The sequence below is a fragment of the Canis lupus genome, chromosome 33 (genome assembly GCF_048164855.1).
Source record: "Canis lupus baileyi chromosome 33, mCanLup2.hap1, whole genome shotgun sequence".
Classification (NCBI taxonomy): Eukaryota; Metazoa; Chordata; class Mammalia; order Carnivora; family Canidae; genus Canis; species Canis lupus.
In genome coordinates, this window is record NC_132870.1 from 33,403,727 (window position 1) to 33,427,533 (window position 23,807).

Genomic DNA, 23,807 nt, shown 5'->3' on the forward strand with positions numbered 1-23,807 from the left:
CATCTGGTGGATTCTACTGCCTAATAAGCTCCCAAGAGTGGCAGTTACTCAAATAATGATCTTAAAGCTATCACTGTCTCAAAGAGTGATACTTATCCTCTTTATTCAATATTAATTAACATAAACAAAAGTCTATGTTATTTAATAACGCCTTTTATTTTTTTTAAGATTTTATTTATTTATTCATGAGAGACACAGAGAGAGAGGCAGAGACACAGGCAGAGGGAGAAGCAGGCTCCATACAGGGAGCCCGATGTGGGACTTGATCCCTGGACTCCAGGATCATGCCCTGAGCCGAAGGCAGGCACTCAACCGCTGAGCCACCCAGGTGTCCCAGTAAAGCCTTTTATATAATAAATGTGCTTCTGATTGAACTTCCTGCATTCCTAAATTGAAAGTATATGTCACAGGTATTTACTAGGTATAAAGTCCTATATTAGAGACTGTGAAGTAATACAGTATTATAGGTAGGTATTGTATAGTTATACAGCTATTGTTCTAGCAGAGGCTTACAAATTGTACAACATTCATGTGCTTGTAGGTGCATTTAATAATGATAAAGAACATAATGTTTTCTGTGTTTTTCTCACTGATATGCATAAATTAAACTGTGCATCAAACATTTGTATTATATATAAATTAATGTATGAATCAAGATATGAAACTAAATATATGACCTAAGAATAATAGGGGCAAATTTTTTTTTAATAGGGGCAAATTTTTGTTTAAAGCTTGGTAATAAGAAATTTTTCCAATCTTTTTCATTTTAATACACTGGTGAATATGCTATTATAAGTAGTATACTTATCAAATAAAGTACATGTGTGGGTATAAAGAAACATACCACAAAGCCAGGGATTTAGCACCCTCCGGGTGTGTGTAAATTATCTCTAACATACTCTCTTAGTATGTTATGAAATGGCCTACTGAAACATACACCAAAAACTAGACTCAAGTCTATTCCAGTCAGCAATTTGAGAGAAACCAAGAGAATTATAAAAATCTTAACAAGCTCTACCCAAAGTTCATCCCCATCCTCTCCTAAAATCAGAATAAGGATAGAGAACAAAAATACTTTTATCCCTTGAAAGAAATCTAATGGGTGAGGCAGCAGGTTATTTCTTTTGGTAGTAAGCCTCCCTAAAAGTCATCTGCCTGAGTTTTTAATTCGTCAATTTAGCTCATATGTCAGAAAATAGGTTTTCTTTTCAGCCCATATCCTAGGCCCACTGCCATCTCTGATTAAAGTTCTAGTCTTTGAGGAACTTAGTTGAGTTTGAACTCATCATGCCCCCACAATATATATTTTGAAGATCATGTAAGAGAATTCATATTTTTCATCCCTGGGTTTTAGAGTATGCTTATATAGTATGGAGCAAAATATTTCAATGATAAATTTATTAAATAGAATATGTAATAAAATAGCATAAATAAATACATATGCCCATATATTTTTACTTTCTTTTTTTTTTTTAAGATTGTATTTATTCATTCATGAGAGACACACAGAGAGGCAGAGACACAGGCAGAGGGAGAAGCAAGCTCCTCACAGGGAGCCCAATGCAAGACTCGATCTCAGCACTCAGGATCATGCCCTGAGCCAAAGGCAGATGCTCAACCACTGAACCACCAGGTGCCACCATGTATTTTCACTTAAAAAGGGAAGTAGTACTGTGAGTTCTAAGAATTAACAAAAAGGGTTGGTCTCTCCCTCTCCCTCTCTCTCTCTCTCTCACTCTCTCTCTCTCTCTCTCTCTCTGTGGCTGGTAAGGAATTCTTGAGGTGCCTGCCAAAGATACGAATTTTCAAAGGAACCTATTGTTTTTCCTTAATCATGATGGGTACACTTGGTAAAGTGTTAGCAGATGTAGAGTCCTGTCTTGGCTCTCAAAAAAAAAAAAAAAAAAAAGGAAAAAAGGAGAAAGGAAGGAAGGAAAGAAAAGAAAAGAAAATGCCATTAACCATAACTTTGGTTATGGTTCACATTTAAAGATCTAAGACTCAAACTGAAATCAGAGGAATATTCCAGAAACCTAAGGCAATGCTTTGCTTATAAATCACATCTTCAAATAACTTGTTGTGGATCCTTAGAGATATATTCTACTAGAGCATACTAAATGATGGAAACTACAGATTTATCACAACTAGAGAAGTCCGCACATGAGAAACCACCCCAGGTCCTCCCACTAAACATATACAGCTGGAGACATTCTAAATTATTTTTCTGCCTTTGTACTAATGCTTGTATATGGATGAGGCTTGAAACAAAGAATGACAACTACATAGTGCTCACATTTGCTATTTTGCCCACTCAGTGGTTTCATTTAAGTTTCTAGGCCTTCACTAGATCTCTGAAATTCCATAAGTGAAACTAGAGTCTTGGGAGAAGGGGCCAGAAAATGAATGAAAGAATAGTCTCCTTCTGAACTATTTAATTTCTAAATGATCTAAACACTTCTCATTCGCAGTGATATCAGAAACTGAGTGGAGTCTTAAAAGTATTAGTCAATATATGTTACATAATTATTATTTTATGATAAAATTTTACTTTTTTCCTCTCTGTTTTAAAAGGCACTAGTATCTTTACATAGGAATGTAAAGAACAGGAAGCCTCAACATCCTCAGAATTCCCAGGACTACTGTTAAGGGAAAGAGACTTCAGACAGAGGTTCTTTAATGCTAAAAACCTATTTAATAACTATTCTCTTTATAATATTCACAACTATTTACATAATATTAGGTATACACAATATGACTCCAAAATAGTATGTTTGATCAATGTCCACAGAACAGGTTTAGAATGAAAAAGATCATCAGTCCTATGCAGTGTCACATTAAATGCTATAGTCTTACGAGGAAGGAAAACATAAGTAGCCTCTTTATTGTTAATGGTAGGACATTATTCCTCTGGATGAAATGGGATTTATGTAAGTTTCAAGCGTGGATGAGGAAAAAGATGAAATAAGAGAGACTGTGGTGAAGGAAAGTGTTTTAGTAATATGTTGGAATGAGTCCACACAACTTTCTGGCTCATAGTTTTTCCTTTATAGGCATAATTGCAGCTGAACAGTCATTAGGAATTGTGTGGTGGTTTATCTTCTCCAAGGGCATTACTCACCTTCAGGTCCCGATGGACTACGCCCATCTGATGGCAGTGTAGCACAGCCTCCAGGATCTGCTGAATGCAATGACTGCATGCAAACACCAGGGGGCGTGTGTTAGTTCCAAGCTTACACTCACTGTCTGTATACCCTCAGAGAGACTGGGTTAAAGTGCAAAACCAGCAGACAACTGGGGTTGTATTTTACCACCTTCAGTAATGTAAACATATTGCTCAAGCAGAGTGACTACTACCTCAGAGCAATCAGGATCTTGCCAGATGTGAGCAAAAATGTAGATCCACTTGATCTTAGGAAAAAAAATCATCTTAAAAATATTTTAATTCAGTAGCTCCTTTCCTAGTTATAAATTCTTATGGGAAAAGAACTGGAATGCAAATAAAATTTTTATAGCTGTTGTGGCCCACCTTCACCCCACATAGAAAAAACTGTTTTCCCAATCCCTCCCATTTTTCTAGTATCATTCCAAAGCTGTCACATTAGCAGTCAAGACATCATTAAGGTTAAATTAGGATACATAATGAATTTTTGATAAATCATTAACTTCTTGTGCTTTAATTTAGCTGGCAATTATTATCTCTTGCCTGAGGGTTCATCAGACTCAAATGGAGCAATGTGTAACCAGTTGTTTTGCTACAGCAACCCATGGTCTCAGAACAGAAGTGGTGTTTAAATCTACAGGCGGACATACATCACAGGCCACGTTCGTCTCCAGGCAAATGCTGGACATTTCAGGAAAGCCTGCCCCAAACCGCCTCTGGTAGTTTATTGCTTGGAAACTTAATAGGTTGTGTTTTCAATATGGACCCTCTCTTTTTGCTATGATGTATATTTAGCCTGTAGATGAGCAAACTGAAAGAGGCATCATGCATTATCATTTCATCATGTAGTCATTTTAGGGAAAAATTGGGAAAGGCAAGGGAACCATTTTAAATACCCACCCTCTGCCCTTTCCCCAGAAACAAAACAAAACAAAACAAAACTCCTTTGATTCAGATTTATGGACTCCATATACTGACCTTCAGGTCCCTGTGAACTATGCCATTTAGGTGACAATGATTTACACTTTCTAGAATCTGCTGTATACAATGACTGTAAAGATACAAGGGCAGAATGGAAGGGAGAACATTTTAAAGGTACATAATCACATTGAATACAAAATAAAATGAAAGTTAAAACGAAACAAACAAACAAACAAAAATTATATTTTTTCACAACATTTTTTTAGCTTTACACTGGAATTTAATAATGCTGAATAAAGCTAATTCAGGTTCTAACGAAAATGACATCCAACATACAGTTTGTGACATATTCAGACAAAACAATTTGAGCTGTGTTTTCCATTGCAAGTATACAAATTAAATCACTTGTATACAGAAGCCAAAATTTCCATATTCAAGAAGAAAAATTTATAAATATTCCCATAATGTTCTGGGAAAATTCTTCAGCCAATGTAAAATTTATGGTTATTTCTCATACACATCTAAACTGTTTAAAATCTGAGGTCACAATTAAACATAGGTGTTGAAACAAGAGGGTAAACACAGATGAAGTGGCAGGTGAAACAAGGGTTAAAAAATGGAGGGACACATTTATCATTTTGACTTAGAAATGGTGCTTCTTGTATAATATAGTAAGAGGAAAACTAATGCAAGTCTCCAATACAGAGGGAGAATTTCAAGTAAACCCATCACATAAAATAAACCCGTTTTCAGGATAGGCATACTCTAGAGAAGGGCTAGGAACTTACAAAAAAACAAATTTTAAAATCCCCTGAACACTAGTAATGTTGATACTTTTTTATACACCTCACTAAAGGAAAATTTTTTATTATTATGTCAAAAAACACAATTTATACTATTCTTAAAAGGCTCACTGATGTCAAACAGACTGCTAATTAAATTAGAAGGGATAAATCATTGATTGGCACCTGTAAGTTCCCATGCATTGTCATCTGACATAATATAGACCACACTGACATATTTTGTTCAAATTTACTGTGTGATTCAAATGCAGGTTATGTGCTGAGCTACATTTATTAACAAACATTTTAATAAGGCTATTTTCAGCCATTTAATTACAAAATAATATTACTCAGTAAATTCCTGAATTATAAAAAGTAATCACCATCTGATTTACTACAATGTGAATGTAAAAAATGATCAAGGTTATGATTTCCCAGGTCTAACTCTATAAAGAGTCCCACTAAAAGAGCCAAACATTAGTTGCTTTTTGACCAAATAGCTTACTTGGATGTTGGTAATTATTTTTTAAATCCTATGACTTTTCTTCACTTTGTACTACTTTTTAGAAATATTTCACTTTCTCTTCTCAAACCACAGATATAAGTCATTAGGCTTAATGAATAATGCATAGTAAAGCATACAATAATTCATATTAAATGAACATCATTTTTTACTAGTGAGAATGGATTCAATTCTTTAGTTCTTGAGGACTAGTAAGAAGCCTTTTTCTTTAAGTTCATCTTTGGGGAAAAAAACGTTCCTTCTCCTTGATTTTGTATGGGACCTACCCTAAAAAAGAACTTGTACCAAATTCCAAAACAATAATAAATGTGCATATAATATGATCCAACCTATAGGGTCTTTTCTGTTATCTATACGGCTCTTCAATATTGAAAACAGTTTCTATTTTAATTTCAAACAATACTTTTCAAACATAATGACTTAACATAACTTTAAAAAGCAAAATAAATGTAATTCCCTAACTAGTGAACTACCTGATTAAAATTATTACCCTGTCTAGGCAAATGGGCAAATAGCTTCTCGCAAGGCTGCTCTAAAGTCCCTTTTCAGGGCCCTAACATAAGAATTGGAGGATGATTCACTTATAAGAGTATAAATGACACGGAAGTTTCTATTTGACTTTGGCAGTAAAAATTCCATTAAAAAATTAGAATGTAGTCATGTACAGATAAGATTCACAGACTGTCATAAACTGGCATTAAACCAAGAAGATTAATTAGAGATTTGCAAGCGAGCCTGTGTATGCATGTGCTACTTTGAAGGGATGGGGAGGGAACATGCTATCAGCTGACTATCTGCTGAGTGCAGGCTACAGTGGGATGAGCAAGCTTTAGGAAGCTCTGAGAGCATTAGATAATGGGGGCAGACAATAAGTAACTGAATTTTCATAAGATCTCATTTACATTGTTAATAATGAGTCAATTACCCAAGGCTAGATCTTTCAAAACAAGTGCCAACTACTGAATATGTATAAAGAAATGCCAAGGAAAACTAACATGATACATCTAAATAGTATCTAGGCAAGTAAACTAATGTCGCTTCATTCCAAAAAGGTTGCCTTTGTGCAGACTAGGAAGTTTCGAATGAGAAAAAATGTATAGCCACTGTTAACTTCTCTAAAGATGATATCAATTAACAAGATTGAGAAATCCTTTTGAACGCTCTGATACATCCGAATCAATATTTTTTACATGAAGGTTCCAAAAGCTATCCTGGAATTTCCAGCGTTAAACAGCTAATAATGCTTTAAGGATACCACTGGGGCTTTTGTAGTCTGTTTCTTTTTATGATCTCTGATTAGAGTGGGCTGTTCAGTGAATCTTTCTGTGATAATGGAAATGTTCTATAAATGCTATGTCCAATTGATAGTTACTAGTCACTTATAGCCAGTAAGTATTCGAAATGTAGCTAGTACAACTGAGAAACTAAATTTTTATTTAATTTTAATTAACTGAAATTAAAATAGCCATGCGTTATTAGTAGCTACCATAAGGAGCAGCTTAGGATCTAGAGACCAGAAGATCTGAATCTTTGATCTCTTAACTTTGCTAGAAAAGTATATTTCTTTAGCAGAAGTCATTCCAAGTTGAATACATATTTTTTAATTTTTTTAAAAAAACTAACTATAGATGTTAGATAATAACAAAGTGTAGACCAGATTCTAGGTTTTTTTTTTTTTTTCCCTAAACAATTATCCTGGAAATCCGTAAGAGAGAGAAATAGCTAAGATGGACTCATCATGAGAAGTCGTCCAAGATGGTATTATGAGAGTCTCATAAATACTAAGCTTTATGATGCATTTGTAAAGAGATATACTGAACAGTGTCATTTGAATGTTGAGTCTTATATCTTGCCCCTGGGCAAGTCACTTACCTGGCATCTGCTTCACTGTAATACTCTCTTGCCACTATGTCTTCAAAGAGTTCACCTCCAGTAACTCTGTAAAGACAATCAATATGTTGACATTAAACAAGAAAAAAAATTATACATCAATAGATTTGCAACATGTTCATGCAGAATTTTTGTTTTCAGATTACTTTGAAAACTACCAAAACAAAATATTGTAAAACATTACAGGACTTACAGTTTTCATAACAATCTATATTAACTCTAAACATTTCCTCTTTTCTACATGTCTTTGTATTGCTAGATCCTGAGGACACAATTTTCTGTATAACATAAATATATTCAGTGGTATCTCTTACACAAAATAATCTCTATGCAACTTTTCATTTTAATTCTCCAAATATTAACTAAGGTCTGATGAAGTGTATGGAACAGTTTAGAAACATTTTCTGAACAATAAGAGAAGATGATTACTATCAAAGCCTAGAGTATGTATTTTCAGGGTGTATCTCTCTGTTTTTTAAACTGCAATAAACATGACTTTATGGGCTAGAGGTGGCCTTCCAAAATATATATAGCTTTTGGGCTGAGTGCTAGCTAGATTTTCCTTGTAAAACACCCCAATTTCTTTTATGATCATGTATTTGCCAGTGAACACAGACTTGGGGCTTTTGGCAATGTCCTTAAGAAGGCAGCATTGATCCCTTGCCTTATCTGTCTTCCATCTTAAGTGAAGACTTTCCTACAACTCAGCAACTGGATTTAGTTACTCTACAAAGTAAATTAAAACCAGGGCTTTCAAAGCTCTCTATATAAGTAGATATAATTATCTTTGGGATTCATTTCTTCTCCAGGTTTTGGGGCTAGAATTTCCTAACCAGTGATTCTTTGCCTCAGGAATCCCCTTCAATACGTGAATTTAACATTTCTTTTAAGCAAAATATGGAAGTATACCAAATATGCTCTTATCTGTTAACCGCAATTCCACTCTCTGGAATAAAATAATTTTAACTTTATGCATATCCTTTCAACTTTCTATGTATCTTTAAACATATTTGGTCCCCCTGCAAACACAAAGTCATATATTTTTTGTCTCAAAAAGTAGACTCATACGATATATACAAATTATTAGGTTAATTGTGTTTTTCATTTCACTTTAAGTCATGGGCACTATTTCATGTTAGAAGTATCTTCCCTGTTTAAAATAAGTAATAAGCAGAAATATATGTTTGTGCGTATGAGGACAGGGCACATTACCTTCCACAACAGTTGTACCCCAATATTGAGAAGATGCCCACAGTTTTTTCAGTTAAAAAAAGTTGGAAAAAAGTTATTGCCTGTTAATATTTTTTGATTATTAGCAAAGTGAACCATTTTTTTTCATGTATTTATCAGCCATTTCTTTCTCTATTATGCTATGGTTTGATTTTAAAAGGAAATTTCAGCTTTGGAGCTTAACCTCGTAATAGTTAACATTTGCTTACCATGTGCTACACAGTGTGCTAAGCATTATATTAACTCATAAATCCTTGCAATTATTGTATGAGATGAATTTTAACACTAGCTCAGTTTATTGATGAGAAAAATGGAGGCATAGAGAAGCAACTTGCCAAAGATTACAAAGACTTAAGTAGTACAGGTGGGCCATCCATTCCACAGCCCCTGCTCTCAATCAGCACACAATGTAGCCATTCTAATAATTACACTGTCAATCCTTCCAGAAGTTTAGAAAGCATGAGTCATTTGAAAAAGCACTGGGTGAAAGTATAAAGCTTGGTGTATGTTCACTATGGAATGGAAGATAAAATTACTCTTAAGATAGCTTTTTAATTTTTTTTTCATTTGCTTTATTAAGTTCTGAAACATCAAATGATAACATGTTCCAGAAATGTTCAGTTATTAGTCTCTTTTGTATTTTCCTTTCCTAAAGGATAAGAGGCAATACTAAAAACTTAATGTGTCTGAAAGTTTATGCAACTCTGACTCTTCTTCATAGCATCCTAGGTATTTATAAGACCTTTAATGATGGAGTCATTATTTTCAGTCTTTACATATAAAATGTGCACCTAAAATTATTTAAAGCTTCATATGGGCTTGTTCTGAAAAATCGTGGTTACATGTATATGTAGTTTCATTTAATAGCTCAGCAAGCTTTTTTCCCAGTTAGAATTATAATAATAATGCAATCAAATAAGGTACCCTAGATATATTATAATACAAAATAATTAAATATTAGAAAGTACTTCCAACAAACCCATTATATCTCTATAATGGTAATAACAGTTTCATGGGGTTTCTTCCTTTGAATGAATATAACTAAGGTAAACATGATATATATATTTATCTTTGTTTTTGCTCATAGGTACCCAGAAAAATCTGTATTACACACAAGTGTGGTTTGTAAAGTGTTTAACAAGTATTGATTAAAAAGCTTATTGCTGAGAATAAAAGCTTATTGCCATTAATGAAATTGCTGCTTATAGTAGCTCCTTAAGTATACTATATATTCCAAGTGAACTGTCATGTCTTACATCACTGGAATCATGATTTACTGATCTTTGCTACCATAGCATCTAACCCACAGTATTTGATCAATTAGGAAGTACTGAAGTAATGATTACGTGAATTAATCAAATCAGAAAATCATGCTGTCCATTTGCTCCAACTGTGGACTTCATATAAACTTAAAAAGGGAAAAGAAAACATTAAAATTTGGCTCTATATGGCAATAGGTTTTATTTTGTAAGGTGCTTGTATTTAAAGAAGAATATTAAAAACTCGGTGCCTAGCATTCTGGTAATTTTCAATGAACTATTCTAGCTGTTAAAGAAATTTAAGGTGTGCAGGGTTTAATGTTAAGTATTTGTAACAGCACTCTTTCTCATTTTCTAACATTCATTCTTCTCATTATTTAAAAATATCCTTGTGCAAATGAAACCATTTTATCTTTTCTGTTATATGTATAATAAATGCCTGGGAAGGAAAAAATGGAGCTACTAGAACATGCTGCCTTGAAGATAAACTAATGAATTTTCTAACTTGAATACATTTTCATACTGACATCATTGTTTAATGGGGCACAAAATTAAGCAGTAGTTATTAAATATTTTTTAAAAATTTTAGTGCGTTATATAAAATTTCATACAAAGTCAAATTAAATCCGTCTCATGAATAAACTGCTAATTAACTAAGTAGAGCTTTTGTGAATAAATTAATGCTGGAGTTCTGCTATGATATGAGGCATATCAGTTATATATTTGAAGCATTAATTATCATTTATGAATCTCTAGAACATTAGGGCTTCCAGGGAAAAATAAGATAATCCTAGAATCATGAAAAGATGAAACTTTACATATCAAAAAGATAAATACTTTTGCTGCCATTATCATTATTTATAGGGATGTTGATTCGTTCTGTTATCTAGAAGAATGAATTGTTCTTTTCTTCCTAGTCTATATATTTATGATTTATTCCGAAATGGTTGAAACTAGTTTCATATTGAATAAAATATTTATAAAATTTCAGGAGGATTATAGCCTTGACTATGAAGCTAAGCAGACAATAGAGTCCAAAATTGGGCTTTGGAAGATCAAAATGGTGCCATATTAACCCCCAAACCAGCAATGATATAGTGATCAGAACCACTGACCAAGGTGGTGGGGGGAAATCCAGGAATCTCAGGATGTAGCTAAATTGGAAAACAGGAATCAAAAGGAGGGCCCAGCTAACTCACAGTGGGGAGGTAATCTCACCAAAACAGGGAGGGCCAGGAATATCCCCTGGAAAAAGAAGTAATTCCTCCCAGACACTAAGTATAAAGCTGAAGAATAAACCCAATGAGTAGAAGCCATCCATCCTGTAATCCAAGGCTCTGAGTGGAGGCACCTGGAGTCATATTAGCAAAGAGCCATCACAGCTAGATTTTTGTCAAAAAACGTATCATAAGGTGCCCTGCATTTGGATGACAGACATGTCTTCTGGTGATCTCCTCCAAGGCAGAAGCTGTGATAGTGATGTTACCTTCATGGTATCCAGCACACTGCCTTCTATATTGTTGAACAATAACAGCTGATATCCATTGGGTCCTCACCACGTGCTAAGGCCAAGCGTTGTTCTGTCTCTATAGGTTACAACACAATAACCTCATGAAGTAGATAACTAATGCTATTTCCATTTTACAGATGAGAAAATAGAAGTAATGAAGGTTAAACACTTATCCCAAGAATACATAGCACAAGAAGGAAAAAGGGTTTGTTCTCATCTGTGCTGCCCTAATAGCTGCACCCTGAGCACATTCTGGAGAGCAGAGGAGCAAGTCAAGGGTCTCTGGAGAGCCCAAAGGATCATGTGGAAAGACTGGAAAGAATTCTGACATAAAGGCATTCCATTTATATCCCGTTTTTAAAGTCAAACTGCTAGCCAGGGCTGGAGAACCATCATTAGTTGAAATAAAGGTGACCAGGGTTCATCAACAGGAGTATAACTGTCCTTTTTGGCCATATAGGATGATCTCTTGCATGACAAGATTGTCAGCAGCAGGCCCCACACTAGGTGCCAATAGTACTACCTTGTCAGTGTGACAACCAGTGTGCCAATTTATACCATTTATAATCACCCCCTCACACCCAGAGCGCCCTAGGCATCCTTGATGAGAACCTCTGAGCTAAGGAAACAAAATCTACAGAGATGCAATTGAGAATTTTAGTCTTCTTGGCGCCTTGTTTTAACATATATAATCAATCAAGCTAGTCATTACATAATGGAACGGTGTATCTTCAGTACCCTTACAGAGTACCTGACATACAGAAGAAGCTTAATAAATTTGATGAGTGAATAAATGTTTAAATAATTAAAAGGAGGAATGAAGCCATAAGCATCTGTCCACAGTTTTATGGTTTAACCTGTAAGCTAGAATCTGAGGTAAAGAAGTTTTCCCACTTTTTGTATTACTTATCTACTAATGTCTAACCAAATCCTGATTTTATCTCCAAAATAGATCTTGAATTAAGACTTCTTTCTACCCCCCACTACAATGTTACCAACCCAAGTAGTCACTGTCTTATCACCTGCTCTACTGCAAAAGCCTCTTACTTGGCCCAGCTTCTTCTCTTCCCCCTCTGCCATCAGTTCTCTAGACAGCGGATTTAAATATGCTTCATATTTTGTCCCATGCCTACAGGAAGTCCTTTAAATAGCTGTCCATTGCTACTAGATATGACCTTCAAGTTTCTGCCTAATTTGTACTCTGCCCATCTTCTGGCCCTCCTTGGTACTCCTTTCTCCATCCTGCTCCAAACATAAGGGCCTTCTTCCAATTTCTTGAGTACACCAAAATCCTTACCATCCCTGAGCCTTTTCACATGCTTGTCTCTCTTCCAGGACATTCCCAACCTGTCTACCACTATTACTGGGTAAGCACAAAGTTAAGCAGTAGTTATACATTTTTTTTTAAAAATTAGTATATTATGTTATCCTTAAAATTTGGCTTAAGTGTTATATCCTTAGACCTCCACTCATCTACATTATCTTACCCCCCTAGGACTTTGTTATTCTCCATAATACTTATCCCATTATGTGTTTGTTTATGTATTTATTTGTTTAATGTTTCTCTCTCTACTAGTATGGTAGCTTTGGGAGGGTAGAATTTGTTCCTCTGTTTTCACTATAAAATAAACAGAGCTGAGTCAAAGTGCCTTTGACAAGCTCATTAAGTGCTTTTAAGTGAATAATTCCAGAGTTTTATATCTCACAGAGAGGCAGATGTGTGAGATGATCATGTGCCAATGCCATAATGTTGGTTAATTCCTGATATCATATCATTTACCATTATATTTGGTAAGAAGACAAAGATGTTCCAAGCAGTTTGCCCCTAGAAATCATTTAAGTCAGTTCTGGATCTTGTAGTATCTTCCCACAAGACAGAGTATGTCTATGAACTAATGTTTGATCACAAATGCAGAATTATTTGTTGAATTAATTATAAGGCACATATTTAGATTAGAGATTGAGAAGTAAGGGCATAGTGTTTCAACAATTTTGGGAAGACAGCTAGCTATTTTGTAAAGAACTGAACCTTTGCCTCATGTTACTATAATTAAATACAGACCACAAGAACATCTATATGTCCAACTTAATTTGACAGTATACCTCCTCTCTCATATGTCTGGATACTTTCCTGGTTCCTGGTGAATGATCAGTGTTTCAAAATGAGTCAGGTGGTATAACCATGACTCCAGCAGAATCAGATATATCTGCCAATTCTGTTAAAGCTACAGTGGTCGAATGCTTGGGTGGCTCAGTTGGTTAAGTGTCTGCCTTTGGCTTAGGTCATGATCCTGGGGTCCTAAGTCTGCTTCTTCCTCTCTGTCAGCCTCTCCTCCTCACTCATGCACATGCGCTCTCTCTCTCTCTCTCATTGTCTCTCATAAATAAATAAATAAATAAATAAATAAATAAATAAATAAATAAAATTCTTTTGTTTAAAGCTACAGTGGTAGGCATGGGGGCAGCTGATGATGCAAATTAAGGACAGAGGGATTCAAAGGACCACACTAGTTCTTTTCTTAATACCATCATTAGTATCTTATTTAGCTAAGATCAATTTCTTATGTAAGTTATTTTCTAGCTGAATACCAAGTATCTGATGACACCTCTGAAGTAGAGGATTATCTGAAGTTGTTCAGAAATGATTTTCTGAATGAATTCCAAATTGGATTATGGAAATTTTAAAAGGCTAGGAGTTTGCTTTAACAGAAGGTCCAAAGAGTTTCTTATTGATCTTGTTGTAAATAGATTTGCTGTGTCATACAAAGAATTATAATTGAGATGATAAAACGGAGACAGGCCATTGGAACTGTTCCATTCAAAACTGACACTGGCCAGGAGAGAGGCAATACACTGGGGGAGGCACAATTTGAGATATTAGAAGGAGAGTAGATTTATGGGCTCTGTCCAACCTGTGTTCATTAAGCAGAGTGGGGAAGAGGTATGGGATAGCAGGGTTCAAAATACTTCAATGGAGCACTTACTTTACTCTTGTTTTTCTGACTAATCTCTTATTGCTGAATCTATCCTTTCAACATCATTCTGGATTTACTTTCTCTCACCTTACTCTACTTTATACTTCATACCTTCTGTATCTTCCCTCAATCCTAAAACACATGCCAGCTCTACATTACAATTCCTTTCTCATTTCATCTGTCACAAATGCACATGAAAAATATAAACCACTATCAAAAGTTCATATTCTTAAGACTTTTTTCCCTATTCTATGGCCAATAAAAAGCATCAGTGAAAACAACACTGCTAACCACAATTAAGGGCACACAGAATAAAGCAAAACCTGAAATGAATGAGGTTTTGTTCTGTGAATATCACCAACCTCCTCAAATGAAATCAGCTATTCAGTTTATTATATAATCTCTGTGTGTGTGTGTGTGTGTGTATATGTGTGTGTGTTTTAACAAGATGCCTTAATCTGGGAATGTTTGATTAAACACTCAGGCAATGTATCAAAAAGATGTGCATAACAAAATGAATGCTTCCTGAAGGAAAGGAATAAATTGTAAAACTATATATTTAAAAATTTTTTTCGATGCAAATTAAAACCATAACAAGATACCCACTCATACCCATTAGGATGACAGACAGACAAACAGAAAGAAAGTAAGTAGTGGTGAAGATCTAGAGAGATTGGAACCTTTGTGCACTACTGGTGGGAATATAAAATAATACAGCTGCTGTGGAAAACTACAACAGTTCCTCAAGAAATTAATACTAGAATTACCATATAACACACCATTTCTATATCTAGGTATATGCACAAAAGCACCAAAATCAGGGTGTTGAAGAGATATTTGTATACCCAAGTTCACAACAGAATTATTCACGTCAGTTAAAACATGGAAGTAACCCAAGTGTTCACTGATAGATGAACAAATAAGTGTGGTACCAACAGACAAGGAAATATTAAAAAGGAAGGAAATCCTGTCATATGTTACAATATAGATGAACCCTGAGAACACTATGTTAAGTGAAGTAAGCCAGTCACAAAAAAACAAATACTGTATGGTTTCATGAGGTACTTAGAGTGGGCAAAATTATAGAGACAGAAAGTAGAATGTTAGTTGTCAGGAACTTAGGGGAGAGAGGAATGTGGAGTCATTGTTTAATAGATGTAGAGCTTCAGTTTTGCAAAATGAAAAGTTTTGTAGATGAGTGTTGATGATGGCTGCACCACAATGTAAATGTACTTAATGACATTTAACTATACTTAAAAATGGTTAAGATAAAAAATTTTATGCTATGTGTATTTTACCACAATAAAAAAATAAACCAACCCAAAATATTTGATGATGACGACAATGAAAAAATAGAGTACAATTTAACATACATATTGCTACTTTCTATTCCTCTTTCTGGGTTCCAGAGGGCTTTAGAAAAGTATCTATACTGGGGCACCTGGGTGGCTCAGTTGGTTAAGTGTCTGCCTTTGGCTCAGGTCCTGACCCCAGGGTCCAGAATTAAATCCTGCATCAGACTCCCTACTCAGCAGAGCAGTCTGTTTTTCCCTCTACCTCTGCTTTTTCCCTGTTTGTGCTCTGTCACTCACTCTCTCTCTCTCTCACATAAATAAAATATTTTTTAATTTTTTGAAAAAAATTTTATTTATTTATTCACGAGAGACACAGAGAGAAAAGCAAAGACACAGGCAGAGTGAGAAGCAGGCTCCACACAGGAAGCCTGTGGGACTCAATCCCGGGACTCCAGGATCACGCCCTGAGCTGAAGGCAGATGCTTAACCACTGAGCCACCCAGGTGTCCCAATAAAATCTTTTTTTAAAAAAGAAAATTATCTATACTATAATCTTGAAAGCTAATAAATAGTTGTTTATCAGCCAGTTATTAAAATTGATAATTTATTTCACTGTTAGGCAGGATGGTCAAAGAGAGAATGAAGTAGTCTCAATATTCTGCTTTGATATCAGCCAACACTATGAGGTCAGATCAGGCAATTTTTCTTTGCTATTTTGCCTATTTATAAATTGCAAAAAGAAAAGACAGCATTTTTCATAATTCACATTCAAGAAATAAATATTGTGCAATCTGTGTTTTATATAAAGGTACAAACCACTGGGACAAGGAAGAGCTATAATCCAGCCTTATTCCATTTTCTAAGCAAAGTGCCCACACCAGGAGCTTTTTCTAATGGCAAAGAAATATCTAACAGGTATACAGTGGCTATTGATACTTGACAAAGTTCTGTGAGTAATTCAGTTCATATTATCTTCTATTCATATATATGCCTACTATAACCCCGGAATACACACTCATTGAAGCACCCAAGTTATTCTTATTCTGGAAATATCAAATATGAAATTAAATGATCTTTCTGTGGTATCTCTGAGGTGTGAGACATTTATAGAATTATTTATAAGACCTTATAGAAATTTTAGAATTAAATTTAGGACTCTGCAAGCTGCATTTTGGAGACCAGCAGAATTGTTTACCTCTCTCATGCCTTATCACAGTACTTATCTTTTCTGACTTGAGGCTGGTCTACTAAGGGGCAGCTTACCTCTTTGGCAGTTGATTACTTGCAATTACATAGCTTTGCACCAGTCCTACTCTTTGCTCACCAAAATCCTGCTTGGTACATATACTTAAATTATGAGGATGGATGAATTGATATAAACACTCAACTCTTTAGAAGAAGACATGACAACTGATATCACAGTGCCTATGTATATATAAAACAGAAAAAAATATATATATAGAAAAGCTGATAATCCATCCAGGTAGATAATGGTGAGTGCCCTTTTGAGGATTTGGCCCACCTGCCAACCACTGGCTCTGGTTCCTTAGATTTCTAGTCCGTATGGTTGTGGCTGGGCTCATACTCAAATATTCAAGATACTCTTTTAGAAGTGAGGAATCTAGCTGAAGAGAGTTATAGCCTGGACCCACAGTTGGGCAAGAATAATCTTCAGTTAAACATGTGAGAGCAAAGGACAAATACTGTTCAATACATTCAGGTGATTTGCAAGGTCAATAAACCACATACAGAAAAATTTCATTCTTATAATTACCATTTAATTTTCCACTTCATCTGTCTAAGCTAAATGCATATCCTAGTCACATTTTTAAAAGAATCTGATACTTAAGAAGTGAAGATAAATTTTCTAACATATACCAAACATCTTAACAAGATACCTGATATCCTGTGCTTCAATGTGCATAAAATAAAAACCCTCAAACAGAAAGCAACGACCATTTAAAGATTTACATACACTATAGATATGCTAAATACAAGAGAATATTTACAAAATGTTTTAAAAAGAGTAGAAATTTTCATCTAATTAGAAATAATTTGAGTACTATAGAGAAATGACCTATGAACTGCACAACTGGAAATCAGTAAATCTATCAGAAGTACTGTTACATAAAAAATAAATTAAAATCCTGATACCTGTGCTACCCTCTTGTCATTCACTAGACTTAAGTCTCAAGCAATACAATATAGACATGATTATTTTTAAATTATCTTCATATTAAAATGATTGCTACCTTAAAAATCTCTTGCATTACCAGAATTTTTGTTCATATTTTATTTATCATGCTTATGTAATCTTAGAGAAAAATTACAATAACTTTTTAAAAAAATCTGTCATTAGCCCTCTGATGAATGTTATGAACTGATCATCATCACCTTATAAACTACACTCATTAATCTTTTCACTGACTGCTGAATAGCCTAAGAGTCCTGCTGAGGCTATGCTGAATCTTCCTATGAATATAAGTTTTCATTGTTAGTGTCAAAGCAACTGCCTCTGACTGAAAAAAAAAAACAACACTGCAGCTAAAATTTGTTTCACAAGTTAATTGGGCTGAACAGTTTTTGTGTCTCAGTAATTCATCCAAAAGTTGGCTGTAGTCATCAGAGAAATGAGCCTATATTTAGCAACAAAATGTTTATATCATATTATAAAAGCAGCAAAGCCAGTACAAATGATGAGTGAATTTATAACCCAAAGCTGAGACTTTAACATATTTCTGACAAACAATACTCCAGAAAGAATACCGAATAGAGGTGACAGATGAGCCAAGCTAGTAATTTGATAATACATCCCCATAAGACATCAGGTTTTCCAGGTTCTGGAACATTAGAGTTTTCCAAGATGACAGACAAGAGGAGATCCTAGCATTAACCAGTCTTTTTCTTTTCTTTTTTTTTTTAAGATTTATTTATTTATTTATGATAGACATAGAGAGAGAGAGAGAGAGAGAGAGAGAGAGAGAGAGGCAGAGACACAGGAGGAGGGAGAAGCAGGCTCCATGCCGGGAGCCCGACGTGGGACTCGATTCCGGGACTCCAGGATAGCACCCTGGGCCAAAGGCAGGCGCTAAACCGCTGAGCCACCCAGGGATCCTCTTTTAACCAGTCTTGAATACTCAGGAGAGCAATAAATTCTCTGCTGCAGAGGACATACTGTTATTGTTGATCACAGTCAATGTCTAAATGTTTACAAAGAAAGGGCTCAAGCTACTTGTGACTATAAGCTATTAAATGGTGTTTGCTGTTTTTTAGAACTAGGAGATAAGTTCCCCTACTAAGTTCTCCAGCTAGAGACACATTTGTTCTCATGGTTTTCTTTCTGAAAACACAAATAACTTCATGGACAGTTAAATTTGTTACCTATACATCAGTGTCATTTATATACTAATTCCATAATCAACGGTGTCTCTAATAGGTATGAGACTTGTCTATATTAACAGATATTAGGATATAAAGAATATAGGGATATAGATAAGACATCTATCTATCTATCTATCTATCTATCTATCTATCTATCTATCTATCTGAATACACCCTTATCTGAATATAAGGGTATAAAATCTATCACTTGGTTTAGTGGAATAAGCAGAAACATAAATCAAAACTAAGTTTCTGTGGGACATGCTTCAACTAAGGCACAGGTATGATTATAAAACAAAAATCCTTGGGATGTGGCAAATCCTAGCAACTAGGGGATCTTCTCATTTACAGAGGAAGTATGTGTACCTGTAGATAAAAATGTTTCACCCAACACTCATCTTTTTGGTGTGATAAAAGAAAGAAAAATGAGCACAAATGCACCATAAATGTACTCTATAAGAGCTCACTTATGAATAAGCAGTAAGTAACATACCCAGTGGAGAATCTTATTAACTGAAGCTCAATGCCAGTAAGGCCAGGAGTCCTTTCACATTTTGTCACTTATTGGAGTTTTTGATGAATTCCCTACTTGCCCCATTTTCTAGGCTTTACAGAGCGCTCCAGTCTCTCTATGTCATCGGGATTCAGGAAGTTACATTGTACAAAGGATTGGCAAAAAGAAAGGAGGAAATAATAAATCCACGAAGGACAAAAGAAAAAGAGAGGACAGAATTATAAATTCTTTCTAGGGGTCAGAGAAAACTTCACAGACAAGGTGTTGTTTGAAGAGGAACTGACATAAATAAGGAAGTTAGCTAGAAAGAAATGTGGAACAGTAATGCCCAAGAAGCAATGGGGGTTTAAACAGAGAAAGGAAAAAGAAAGGGAACAAAAGGATTAAAGTAGGAATCTCAATCTCTTATCTGGTCCCACTATTGTTTTCTTCCATTCTTCATAATAAATATTCATACCAAATATACCTTACCGGGAATGGTACTTCCAAAAGCTACATTCTCCCAAATGCTATCAGCTTTTCACTTTCTACCAAAATTCGTTCTGGTATGTGATTATGTAATTACGTGATTAGGCTTTCACACTGGAATCTAATAGCAAGTTAATTTCTGATAGCACAGTTTCCTAAATATCTGAATAAAGAATCATCCCATGAAAAATAAAAATACAAAAACAAAAACATAACCAAAAAACTAATGGTTTTTAAAAAGGTAATGCTGGATTAATTTTTATACAGGGTTATAGAAATAATGCTTCTTTAAGGGATGCGGGGGACAGTAATTTCATTTAAAAATACCAAGAATTATTCCTGGCTTTATTCCCAACCTTTTGTCAATAGCAAATAATTTAGTACTTGTTTCTAGATTTAGCATTTATGCTCACAAGTTCTTCTCCGTGCTTTAGCTTGAGAATCCTACTACCAATGTACTACACTTATTATTGGACAACAGATTTCCTCTTTTTTTTAAAAAAAATATTTTATTTATTTATTCATGAGAGACACAGAGAAAGAGAGGCAGAGACACAGGCAGAGAGCATGCAGGAGCCTGATGTGGGACTCAATCCTGGGACTCCAGGACCATGCCCTGGGCCAAAGGCAAGTACTAAACCACTGAGCCATCCAGGGATCCCCCCCTTTTTATTTTTATTTTTATTTATTTATTTTTTAAGATTTCCTCTTTTGCTTGCACTTTTAGTTGGGTCTCTGGAATATTAATGAATAGTTTATTGCACACGTGTATGCATACACTTGCAAACATATCCACTTCCTTAGTAGGTGTGAAAAAAACAGCACCATTTACTCAAGTAATTTAATCTTATTTTTTATTGGCTATAAAACATTCAATGAATTTCAAAATAAAAAAATAAGCATCACAGTAAAGCTGCAGTAATTCAGATTAATTGGCTGGTCTAAAGAGCCATCTTTCTTTTTTGAAGTGTTATACTTATCATACAATATCCTATTAGTTTCAGGTATATGTCATAGTGATTCAATATTTTTATACATTACAAAATGATCCCCATGATAAGTCTCATCACCATCTGTCGCCGTATAAAGTTATTACAACGTTACTATATTATTCCCTATGTTGTACATCATATCCACATGACTTACTTACTTTATGACTGGAAGTTTTTACCTCTTAATGAGAAGTCATATTTCTGAGTTATAGAACATATTTCTAAGGAAAGGAAGCTATATTTTATTTTATATAAAAGGAAATAAAGCCATCTTTGCTTCATTTGGTAGTAAGAGGTCCTGCCGGTGTGCCACTAAGAAATCACTAAAAACCTTACATCGGCATGCTACATGCAAATTACTATGTTAAGTACTTACTTGAAAGCTTATTTATACTCACTCTTTAAGCATACTGCCTATCTAGAATTGAAAGACACATCTAGGCCTAACTCACTCAAACTACTATCAATTTAAAAATTATTCACTTATTCATCCCCTTATGGCACCTTCCAAAGGGGATGTGAGATAGCTTATCAAATAATCTAAATTATCAAAATTCCTCATCTGAACTCCAAGTGCATGTACTAATGTTTCTTATTTAGGCTAATATTGCAAAAGAAGGAATAACAAATTCATATGTAATTGCTACCTACAAAAATCTTAGATTGCCTCCATTTTTTTAATCACAACAGCTCAGAAAGAGAAAACATACTTGAATTTAATAATTGCTTACTGAATCAAAAATATTTGTTGCTTATTATGTGCAAGCCATTGTATTAAGTGTTTAATTTACTGAAGCTTGGTTTAGTCATTTGAGTCCATAGAATTTTTTTTCAATAGACAATTAGGTTCTCAGGTATATAATTTAATGCATTCTTACAGGGCTATAAACTAATTCACAGTTAGTAGTACTTTTGTCACTGTTCAGCAATAATATGATCTTTAGAACAAGAATTTGAAAATAAAAAATATTCTTACACATAATATTTGTAGGAATCAGTATGGAGAACAATTCATCCTTAGAACGTAAATGTTAAGTTAGTATAATACAAATCAGATTTAGCATGATGTCAAACATAAAGCATCCTCAAATACCCTGGTTCTGGGTGTCTAAAGTATAATGTGTCTAAAGCATAAGGTGGCTTGCTTTCTGAGAGATTTCTTCGTCACTCAGAGAATCTTCACTCTGGTTTCTCTTGTGTATTCTTCTCCTCTTGCTGCCATCAGCCCCAGAGGAAAGAGGGTGTTGCAGATATACTAAACCATTTTGAGACCCTAAAAAGGAAATCCTAGAATGTCTCAATGTCTTGTTGCATTTCCAACTCTAATATGGGTTGCTTGATGGATAGATTGATGGATGATACTATTCTGCATATCTTTAATGTTGGAAAAAGAGAAGATTCTCTTAGAGGTACTTAAAAACAATAGGGAAGTGGTAGCAGAATTCTATTTTATTTATTTAAAGATTCTATTTCTTTGAGAGAGAGAGAGAGAGAGAGCGCCCACAGAGGGAGAGGGAGCAGCAGACTCCCTGCTGAGCAGAGTCAGATGTGGGGCTTGATCTCTGGACCTTGAGATCATGACCTGAGCTGAAGGGAGATGCTTAACCAACTGAGCCACCCAGGCACCCCACAGAATTCTATTTTAGATGACCATTCAGAGGTTGTCTATTTAACTACATTATTCAAGTCTGGAGTATACTGCACTCAACTCTTTACTACAAAAGATCAGTAAGAATAAGCAAATTCAGCATAGTGTCAAACATCCCCCAAACATATTCAATATCAAGATTTATATGTTGCTTAAATAAATTTTCACATTAAGCAGTCCTTGGGAAAAAGGGAAGGAGAAGAATTTAGTGAAAAATATTACAGGTTGTGAGAGTATAAAAGGAAGTTAGCCTAGAATTTAAAAATTCCTTAGTGAATCTATGAAATAGAGACTCCTCATGCAGATAACTAAGTTTCTTTTATTTTTTAAAAATATTTTATTTATTTACTCATGAGAGACACACACACACGGGGGGGGGGGGGGTGCAGAGACACAGGCAGAGGGAGAAGCAGGCTCCATTCAGGGAGCCTGATGTGGGACTCGATCCTGGGTCTCCAGGATCACGCCCTGGGCCAAAGGCAGGTACCAAACCCCAGAGCCATCCAGGGATCCCCTAAGTTTCTTTTAAACTCCCACTTATATCTATTAAATATATACTTTTCATTTATAAAATGTTTCCTATATTAAATTATTTATACTGAAACTACTTTACTGCCTGATAACCAAATTGGAATAGATTCATATAAAATATTAAGATTATAACATATATATGAATTCTCACCCTCTTAAGAAGAACATCACTCCTAACCCTCTTAAACTATTGGCGGGAATGCAAACTGGTATAGCCAATCTGCAAAACAGTATGGAGTTTCCTCAAAAAGTTAAAAATAGAGCTATCCTATGACCTAGCAATTGTACTACTAGATATTTATCCAAAGGATACAAACAGTGATTTGAAGGGGTGCATGTACTCCAATGTTTATAACAGCAATGCCCACAATAGCTAAAATATGGGGGGAAAAGCCCAGATGTCCATTGACAGATAAATGGATAAAGTTATATATATGTATGAAACATATATATACATATACATATATAATGGAATATTACTCAGCCATCAAAAAGAATGAAATCTTGCCATTTGCAATGATGTGTGGGGGTGACTAGAAGGTATGCTAAGTAAAGTAAGTCAGAGAAAGACAAATATCATACGATTTCACTTGTGTGGAATTTAAGAAACAAAACAAATGAACACAGGAGGAGGGAAAGAAAAATAAAATAAGATGAAAACAGAAGGGGAGGCAAATAATGAGAGACTCCTAACTACAGGAAACAAACTGAGGGTTGCTGGAGGGGTA

The 23,807-nt window shown here is 34.8% G+C and overlaps 1 protein-coding gene across 23 annotated transcripts in view; it reads right to left on the reverse strand.

Moving 5' to 3' along the window:
- CAMK2D (calcium/calmodulin dependent protein kinase II delta) overlaps nucleotides 1-23,807 on the reverse strand; it is a 309,843-nt gene that overhangs the window by 89,975 nt on the left and 196,061 nt on the right. For 14 of the 23 annotated variants that reach the window (XM_072810442.1, XM_072810435.1, XM_072810441.1 and 11 more), the window contains exons 5-6: nucleotides 7,259-7,324; nucleotides 4,139-4,211 (exon numbers count right to left, since the gene is read on the reverse strand). In XM_072810442.1, coding sequence (XP_072666543.1) covers nucleotides 4,139-4,211; nucleotides 7,259-7,324 — 139 coding nt within the window. Of the gene's footprint in view, nucleotides 1-3,118; nucleotides 3,192-4,138; nucleotides 4,212-7,258; nucleotides 7,325-23,807 lie in introns of all 23 variants that reach the window. The other 9 variants (XM_072810436.1, XM_072810438.1, XM_072810440.1 and 6 more) reach the window with 1 other exon arrangement.